Below are 9682 nucleotides of genomic sequence, written 5' to 3'. Positions count from 1 at the left end.
GAATTACCTTCTCTCTCTGGGCTACTTCTCAGGAATATTTCTGGCCTTGGGCAAACGTGAAAAGCCCAGGACTGAGACAAATTACTCAACACCCCGGGATTAAGAAAGGAATCATTATTTTGGACCATGTGGGTTGGGAGCCAATTAATATTAGTCTGTGGCTGTCTTTCCTACTGAGCAAAACTCAGCTTGACTGAGTGGGACAGAGAGCTGAAAAATCCAAGCTGGAATTGTGCAGGTTCAGGGGCAAGAGCAGGAATAATTAGGCAGGCACCAGTGGAAAAAATCCAGTCGGGAAACCACCAGTGCTTTTATTTGCTGGATAACAAGAGGCATTTTTGGTGCTGTTTTACAGATATCTGAATATCTGTGTCTGCAGGGCTCTGTTTAATCTGCTCCTGACAGGACTTTTGTGTCCTGCACTCGAATGCACCAAAAAAAAAAAAAAAAAAAAAGTCCTCGAGAGTCTTTCCAAAGAGTAAAAGCAGAATTCCAAACCCCAGGGGTGAATTCCCAAGGCTGCAATCCCAAAATGTCGTTTTTTTGGTTCATTTTAAGTGTGCAGCAAGCGTTGAAGAGGGAAAAAAAAAAAAAAAAAGATGACTAAGGACCCAAAAGGAAAATCCAAAACAACACAAAAAAAGGAAGAGGTGGGAAGATGATGGACAGTTAGTGTGGAAAATGGAACTTCAAAATTATCCTTTCCCCTGTCCACCCATAGCCCTGTGCCTGGAAAGGGAAAGGAAGGAGAAGAGGAAGCAAAACTGCGACAGGAGGGAATCAGACCATGTAAGGAAAAGAACTGAATTTAACTGGCACATGCTCTAATCCTTAGTTTATTTCTGGTTAAAAATATAGCAATCCAGTGCAGTGTAATAAGAAATCTGCTGAAAAGGTAGCAGAGAAACAGCTAAAACAGAAGCAAAGCAAAGCTGAGTCCACGAGTCCGGGCTGGATCCAACAACTCTGGACGTGAATGTCGAGGAGGGCTCGTCCCTCCTTGCCCACCCCCAAAATCTCCTGGGAGGGTCTCACCCCCACCCTTGGGAGCTGCCACCCCCCTGCTCCCTCCTGCTGCTGCTGCAGGCAGGGCCCGGGGCTGGGATTTGGTCCCTGGCCCTGCCAAATCCCAAAGGAGCTGCTGGGGAGGGAATGGGAGCTCTGGGAAAGGGCTGGGACTGGGAGCACGCGGTGTGATGGGGACCAGGACAGCTCAGAACAGGGACACGGCATCTTTAATGAGTATGCAGATTATCCGTGGGGACAGGGAGGGGACAGAAATCAAGGCAGGCATAGTACAAAGATGGTAGAAACGAACAAATTAAGTGACATAGAAAAAAAAAAAAAAAAAAGAAAGAAAATACATCCTTAGAGGCTGTCATTGCCAATGATGTTTGGTTTGATTTTTTTCTTTTTTTTTTTCTTTTTTTTTCTTTTTTTTCCTTTTTTTTTCTTTTTTTTTTTTTTTTTTTTTTTTTTTAATACAGGGACATGTTGGAAGCTGGAATATACATCCTGCATTACAAAGTGCAAAATACTACATGCTCAGAGCCCAAGCATGATGTCTGAAACAGTCCACAGCAAGATGTAAGAGACAAACCCACCACCCTCTCCCTCCTCTCTGGGACATGCTCCAGGTGCTCCTCCCCAGGTGCCTTTGAGAAACAGTTGGATTTTTGCTTGTTTTTTCTTTTTTTTTTTTATTGTCATCTTCAGTGGATTTGGAATTTGGAATTGAGCCCTCTGTCCCCTGTCCCTCCCCACCCTGCTCCCTGTGCACGTTTTTTGGGATGGGCTGGATGCTCCTCACCAGCACAGCACCATCAGCTGCTCCATCCATGCTGCTGGAGGTGCCTCCAAGGGTTTATTTTTTTATTTTTTTTTTTGGGTGGGGGGGAATTTTTAGCCAGGAGAAATTGGCTGTGAATTAAAAGTAGCTCTGGGTGGTTTTCCAGCCTTGCCATGGGTGAGGAGCAGCCTGGGGAGGAGGAGGGAAGGCAGGAGGGTGCTGGGGCTGCTGCTCACACCTCGTGTTCCCTATTCCCCCCCTGCCCCGAGGAATTCTGCAAAAAGCCAATTTTTGATTTAAAAACAAGGATCAGAATGGGGCCTGCTCTCCCATTTTCCCATCCAGACAGGGTTCACCCCTTCCCTGTGCTCCTTCTCTCCTCCTTCCCACAGCAGCATTCCTCCATTTCCAAAGGGTGAAAAGCCTGATTTTGCTTTTCTCTCCCATTTATCATTAAAGCTGTTGTGGATTTTCCCTGGGAAACTCAGCCTGGAGCATCCCAGAGCCCATCCCCACTCCACCCAAACTCTCCCCATGGTCCCCTTGTCTCATCTCCATTTTAAGGTTCATTGCTGTTGTTACAAAGACTTTTTTTTTTTTTTTTGGGGGGGGGGGGGGTGGGGGGTGAGGGGAAGGGAAATGAGGTTTTTTTTTTTTTTCTTTTGTTGGGATTCCTTCTCATCCTTCCCAGTGTTGGGGGGGCAGAGTGTTGATAGCATTTTGCCATGCCACACAGCATAGTGTTATACAAGCAAAGAATTTTGGCTAAAATCCAAAAAACATTACCCAGGAAAAAAGGCAAACTGTGAGTGAGACTCGATCATTTGTTGTTCTTCTGTGAAAAGACTTGGAAATTGTCAGAGGACAGTTCGAGTTATGATTTTTCCCTTTGATTTTTTTTTTTTGTTGTTGTTGTTGTTTGGTTCTGTTTTTTTTTTTTTTTTGTTGTTGTTGTTGTTTTGTTTTGTTTGTTTTTTTTTCCCCCATTCATACATGTAACTGTTATTTTTGCAAACAAGACAGTCTTGAATTAGATGAAAAAGTTAATAAACAAAATGGCGACTCCAATATTTAGTAAGATCACCATGACTACCAGGATGGGAGCTGAACCCTGCAAGAGAAAGAGAAGGAAAGGAATTAGATGGATCCTTGGAATTCTGCAGGCAACTCTGGGGATGAGCACATCCCAATTTACACCTCCCAGAGTGCCCAGGAACCCTTGGAGGGTTTTTTAAGCTGCTTGGCTGCACCCCCTGATGGATCATGGATCATCCCATAGGAATTCTGGCCTTAAAAACAGAACTAAAATTGGTTCTTTATCGGGTGGTCAATGAAAAGGATGAAAAACCCAAAAAAAGCAGATTATATGGGATCTTAGAGTGGTTTGGGGATGGTTTGAAGTGTCCACAGGACATTTCCCAATAAACACAATTATTTCCCAGGTATCCAGGACATCAGGCCAGCACACAGGGGTCCATGTTCAGGCAGCATTTTGGGAGTGCTCTAATAACCTTTCCTGAGTTTATATGGACCAAATAAAGCTCCTGGGAACTACGTGGAGGTGTCCAAGGCCGTGCTGGATGGAGCTTGGAGCAATCTGGGACATTGGGAGGTGTCCCTGCCATGGCAGGGGTGGGATGGGATGAACTTGGAGGTCCCTTCCCACCCAAACCATCCCAGAATTCAATGATTTTACCTGGAAAGCACTGCAGGAACCCCACTGCACCTGCCCTGTGCACACCCAGCCACCCCAGCTGGGCTGAACATCCCAGCAAAAGGGTTCAACCCCTCTGGGAGCATCCCTGCAGCACATCCTGGACAATGCTGTGGGACCCCAGCAATGTCAGGGCACCCCTCCAGCACATCCTCCTGTGGGACACTGGTCAGGAAAATATCCACTGGCACCCCATTCCTGACCCCTCATCCATTCCTGGCACCCCATTCCTGACCCCTCATCCATCCTGGCACCCCATTCCTGGCCCCTCATCCATCCTGGCACCCCATTCCTGGCACCCCATCCCTGGTGCCACGGTGGGAGCGTGGCTGGCACCAGGGTGGGCGATGCTGGCAGCACGTGGGTGGTTGCTATTTCTCGGAGTCGCTGGGATCCTCAGCTATTCCTGCTGCATCCAAACCCTGGGATGGTCCAAAGGCTTTTCCCTGTTCCCCTCCCAGCTCTCCCCACATCGCTGGGATGGAGTGGGGACAGGGCTGGGAGCTTTTCCTGGGCTGTTCTGCCGAGCTGCTGGAAAAGAAAACGGGAAAAGCCAGCTCCTGGCTGGCCGGGGATGGTTTCTTTTCCCAGCAGCCTGATTCAGCTCGCGTTTGGGAGTGGGTGGGAGCGAGGATGCTGGAGCCTGCTGGAAAGGCAGATTTGTAGCTTAGCAACAGGGTCAAAGGCAGCCAAGCCAAGGCAGGGATTGCAGAGAGCAGCCAGGTACCCACCCAGGGCTGGCTGCTCCTGGCAAACCTCTCCTCCTGTGCCATGGAAAACCTTCCAAAGGCAGCAGGCACCCCCTGCTCGCTGCTCCTTCCCTTCCCCAGCCCGGCCGTGCCAAGCCCAGCCTTGCTGGCGCTGGGAGGGATTAGCTGCATTTCAGAAGATTATTGGGTTTTAGGGTTTTTGAGCTGCTGGTAATATAATAACAGATTGCAGGCGATTATCAGTGTCATTGTTTGCCTTGGCACGGCCCCACTGGGGCACTGAACGAGCTCCTGCCCCCAGCCCTGCAGCCGGGGAGGGCTCAGCTGCAATTCCAGCATCCCTGGGCTGCTCCATGGAGGAATTCCCGGCTCAAACAGCACAGCCCTGCTCTTCCCACACTGCTGGTCCCCCCAGTTCCCTGTTCCCTCACTTTGGGGTGCACCTGAGGGCGGGAGCACAGCCTTCACTGGTCACTTCTCCCAAGAAAATGTGACAGGACAAAAGGAATCAGCCTCGAGTTGTACCAGGGAGGTTCAGATTGGATATTTGGGAATAATTCCTCACCCAGGGCAGTGATGGAGTCCCCACCCCTGGAGCTGTGTGGATGTGGCACTTGGGGACGTGGAGCAGAGGTGGCTTGGCAGTGCCAAGGGGGAATGGTTGGACTCGATTCCAGAGCGTTTTCCAGCCTAAACCATCCCATGGTTCTGTGATTTACACACAGGGCACCAAAGCTGAGCCCTCAGCTGGAAAAATGGGGGCATCCAAGCCCTGCTCCTGGATTCCTGTTCTGCTCAGCCCTTCTGCTCAGGCTGGGCCTGTTTGCATCCTGCATCCCCTGAGCAGGGCAGGGGCAGCAGAAAATCCTTCCTTTGCCACTGCAGGCACAGGATCCCCCACATTTCCCAGCCAGAGCATCCCAGGAACAGGATCACCAGGGAGGGGTGGGAGCTCTTCAAACCAAACAGCTCAAATCCAGCTGACACCTCACAAATACTCCTTCCTTTTTACAGCTCCCTCTTTTTAACCCCCTCCTCCCTGTGCTGCTCCAGCCAGGGCTGTCCAGGTGGGAATGGCAGGGAAAGCAGATTTGCCTCTCCAAAACTTCTGTTTAACTCCAGTTACGGATCCTGCTGCACTTCTCAGTGTTTATGTCTGCCTGATTTCTGTCTTGTGAGGTCTTGGTGCCTTCCCCTCTGCTCAGAGGGAATGTTTGCCCTTCTCCCCTCCCGTGGCAGGGCTGGCCTGGGAGATGTGACAGCTCTGAGCACCATTCCTGCTCCGTGCCTGGGCAGGAGATGGGGCAGTGCTGGAGCTGAGCTTTGCGAGTGAGGCTTTGCTGAGCCCAGCCTGGCTGCAGGGCACTGAACTCCCTTTGCTGCAGCAAAGAATCAAAACCAGGGGCTTTTAAACCCTTGCCACTGTGTTCCAGCCTCCAACAGGAGCCTTTGCAAAGAGGAGACACAGCCCCTGATTTGTGGCTTTGCCTGGGGCCTCATCTCATCTTTTTCCATTCCTGTGGAATCAAGGAATGGTTTGGATTGGTTAAGGATCCTCTCATTCCAACCCCCTGCCATGGACAGGCATCTCCTGGAGATCTATTTTGATTTTTTACTGTAAGATCCCTGGAGTCCTTCACAGGAGAAGGAAAACATCTACCAAAGATGGGAGCCCCCAACAATATCAGCTGGGCAAAAGGATCCTTGTCTATCAACAGGTTGGAGCTCCAAGGATTTTTAAGCTTTGCTTCCAAGCTTATAGAACAGAAACTTAGACCTAAACCCATGGAAACACTAAAATAGGAATAAAGGTTATGGCACAGGAGTAATAACAGTATTTGTAGCTGTAGAGCAATTCCTGCTCCTCTGCCTTGTTTGTTTTTATCCTGGAACTGTTGTGTAGCAACTCCAGAGTTTTCCTGGGAATACGACGGACAGCTGGTTTACAAATGCAATTGTGGCATAATTAATTTAAGCATTAGCAATCCATTATTATCTGTTATCACAGGGTACAAGCTCTGCCTCTCTGCCATGGAAACCAGAGTGCAGGTTACCTAGGAATCCCTCCGGGATCTATTAAGTGTAATTACTAAGGACTTGGATCAGCAAAAAAAAAAAAAAAAAAAAAAGAGAGAATAATAAAAAAAATAGATATGCACCATTTTCCAGCCTCAGCACTGCAGAAAGGGCTGCAAACTTAGCAGCTCGGTGACATTTGTGCTGAATTGTCACATCATTGCCAGGAACAGGCTCTGTGAAATGGTTAAGGAGCATTTAGCAAAGGAAACATCAGGGAGTCACTTGGCTTTCTCCAGCGGATTGCAGCAGCTCCCCTGGCTCCAGGAAGGGGCCCAGGAGATGCTAAAAGTGCTTGTGTGAGTGAAAGTGAGTTGGGTGGGATGGAAAAATCTGCTGTTGGGGGAAAAAAAGGCTAAAAAATTGAGGATTTATCCTCTTAGAGATCCTTTAGCCTCTTAAAGAACTGGTTTGTCACCCCTGGTTCAATCCTCACCTTCCAGGTGCTGAGCTCTGTGTGTTTTTTTTTTAGGTACGTTTGTAGCTCTAATTTTAAGATTTTTCTTCTGAAAACAGCAGTCAAAGTTTGGTTCGAATGCAGTCAAAAGCTGGTGTTTGGCACCAAATTTTCCAAGCTAAGAGATGGAATTGGGCTCAACCCCCACATGCAGATGGCAGGAGCAGAGCCAGGAAGGTGCTCCCAGGTACATCAAAGGCCCTGGAGATGAAAAGGCTTTGGGAAGGACCCTGTCGGGTTGAAAATCTCATTTCTCTCTGAAGATCATTTACCTCAGGTTGTCTGAACACGAAAGGGATTAGAGGAGGAACAGTTTGTGATTATTATTTGTCTTAAGAAGAGACAACCCCTGCAGGGATGCTCAGCCCTGCCTCATTCCAGAGGTGTGATGGTAATAACAGGACTCCTCTTCCTCCTCATTCCCATGAAATGATGGCTTCTGTTTGTCTGCACATGCAGCTGCCACCTGGGCTTGAGGTGAATGTCTTTGGCTGAGATGAGAGGAATAAGGAAAACACAGGAATTGTGTTGGGACACCTGGGGATGCCTCCCGATTGGGCAAAAAAAAAAAAATTAATGGGAAAACCTGAAGCTGGAAAGCCACAGTGATAAATCACAGGGTTTAATGGCAGGGAGGTTAATACCAAACAAGTCCCCAGGTCCCTTTTCCAGCAGCCAAATGGGAACAGGGAATGCCATGCACAGGGAAGCTTCACACCCCAAACAGGGGGTGCCTGGTTGGAGAAAACACCCAAGTTTTATTTTAAACTCATTTTACCACCTTTAAGGCTAAAGGAGCCAAACCTCCCTTAAAAAACGAAGGCATTCGTTTCCACCTGGAGCTGTTACTCAGGAATAACCCTCAGCTCTGGCAAAGGGAGCAGTGCCCGGCTCCATCCCCCTGCCCCAGCCCCCTGCCCGCACATCCCCGGCTCCGGCAGCTCCGCACATCCCCGCACATCCCCGCACATTCCTGCCCATCCTGCACATCCCCGCGCATCCCTGCACATCCCTGCACATCCCCGCACATCCCCGCACATCCCTGCACATCCTGCATATCCCTGTACATCCCCGCACATCCCCGTTCCCCCCGCACATCCCCCCGCATTGGCTGCTGCCGCTGCCGCCTTTCCCCAGCGACAGCCAAACCTGCCTGCGAAACCTCGCTGGCAAATCCCGGAGCAGGGAGGGAAGGAGGGAGGGAAGGAGGGAGGGAAGGATGGATGGAAGGATGGAGAGGCTGCGCTGCCGGGATCCCTCCCCGCCACCCCCGCGGGGACAGCGGGGGCTCGCGGAGATCCCGCAGCCGGGAGATGCCTGTAAAGCCTCTCTTGTTGCTCTTTCCCTGGGAATTTTTGCATTTAGGCTGGGATTGATTTTTTAATTTTTTTTTTTCCCCCCGGCATCGTGGGATGGTTTGGGCTGCGTCCCTGGGGATGCGATGGGACACGGAGCGCCTTGAAGGGAGGGACCTGGAGCATCCTCCCATCCCCACCAGGCGTCCCTGGGAGGCTCCCTGAGAGTGTTGGTGACCACCGCTGCTAAATGAGGACATAATTAATGCCCTAAATGATGAATCAGGCTCCGGTGGTGCCCGAGCCCCAGCCCTTCCCTCGGGCACTCCGCTGCTCCCTGCCCAAAGCTCTTCTCCTCCCTGACAGCACGGCCAGATGTTCAACACCTGCAGGAAAGGAAATCCATTCCCTTCTTTTCTCCCCAGCCATTCCCTTCTTTTCTCCCCAGCCATTCCCATTTTTCCTCCCCAGTCCTGTGATGGGCTGTGCTTTGTGCCCGTGGGTAAAAGGATCGCTGGTATTTTAGAAAGCTTCTTTCCCTTTCCAGTCTCTGAACAAATTCCTTTTTTTCTTTTCCTGTTTTAGTTCCCCTCAAAGGCTCCAGGAAGCTGTGAAGCATCCAGGCACAGGTTTTGTGCCTCGTGGGCCTTTAAGGCCAGGCAGGATGGTGACGTTCCTATAAATCCCTTAATCCCACAACACTGACACGGCTCCTGGCACGTGGCTCCCGTTTTCCTCTGCTGACAGTTGCTGTGGGTTTGTCCTGTGGGTGCTGGGGTCAGTGCCCTCAGAGGCACAGAGAGATCAGGTGGCCTTAAATGTCATTTTAAAGCATTTGTGTGGCTCAGTGACCCCGAAACCCCCAAATCCCCTGAGAGCCAACACCAAGCAGTGCTGAATTTCATCGACATTATTGAGCCGTGGCCTCAAGGAATTACTTTTATGAGAGGATTTTTTTCAATTCCTGATGTGCAGCCCCAACAAAAGGGGTGGGTTCTGGGAGATTCTTTTAGAGGACTGGGGAAAAGGGGCAGAGGAGAACGAAGTTCCTACAGCTCCTACAACAACGTGCACATCTGACTGCTCTGAGCAGTCTGCATCCCTGCCTGGGCACATTTGGAAAAGTTTGGACTCAAGGCCCCGTGGCTCCCAGCTTGTTTTCCATTCAGGAATGGAGAGCAGTGATTTTTTTGGAGTGTTTTCTTTTTGTAAAACCTGCCCCCCAGCCTGCTCAGCAGTGCCTGAGGTGTGCTGGCACTCCAGCACAGAGCCAACCCCCTGCATGGCTTGTGCAGAGCTGGTTTAGGGCAGATTATTTTTAAAACAAGCTAAGCTGGGAGGGTGACCTCACTTGTGCTCAGGGATACCTCAGTGGGGCAAAAATAGCTCTGAGCATCCTTCCTGCCCATTGGCAGCTCCTTTCTGAGGGAGCCCAGCTGGTGGGAGGTGGGAGCTGCCCTTCGAGCCCCTCCTTTGGAGGGAGCAGCTCCCAGCTGGCCCTGCTGGGATCCAGGGAAGAGGCAGGGAGCAGCCAGGAGCAGTGTGGGCTCTCACACATCTGCTTTGTCCTGGAGCTCACACCCTGCCAGGCCACAGGGAAGGAGGATTTCAGGCCCAGCATTGGGAAATTGGGTTTTTGGG

The 9682-nt window shown here is 50.4% G+C and overlaps 1 protein-coding gene across 1 annotated transcript in view; it reads right to left on the bottom strand.

Moving 5' to 3' along the window:
- Positions 1–807: 807 nt before the first annotated feature.
- The window catches only part of JPH3 (junctophilin 3), a 49712-nt gene continuing 40837 nt past the window's right edge, over positions 808–9682 (bottom strand). The window contains exon 5 of the mRNA XM_088172116.1: positions 808–2900. Within this exon, the coding sequence (XP_088028242.1) occupies positions 2820–2900 (81 nt within the window). The 3' untranslated portion in view covers positions 808–2819. The remainder of the gene's footprint in view (positions 2901–9682) is intronic.

Source organism: Sturnus vulgaris, chromosome 12, assembly GCF_052056855.1.
Source record: "Sturnus vulgaris isolate bStuVul1 chromosome 12, bStuVul1.hap1, whole genome shotgun sequence".
Classification (NCBI taxonomy): domain Eukaryota; kingdom Metazoa; phylum Chordata; class Aves; order Passeriformes; family Sturnidae; genus Sturnus; species Sturnus vulgaris.
The sequence above is the reverse complement of the archived record's forward strand: the minus strand, read 5'-3'. Positions and strand labels throughout refer to the sequence as shown.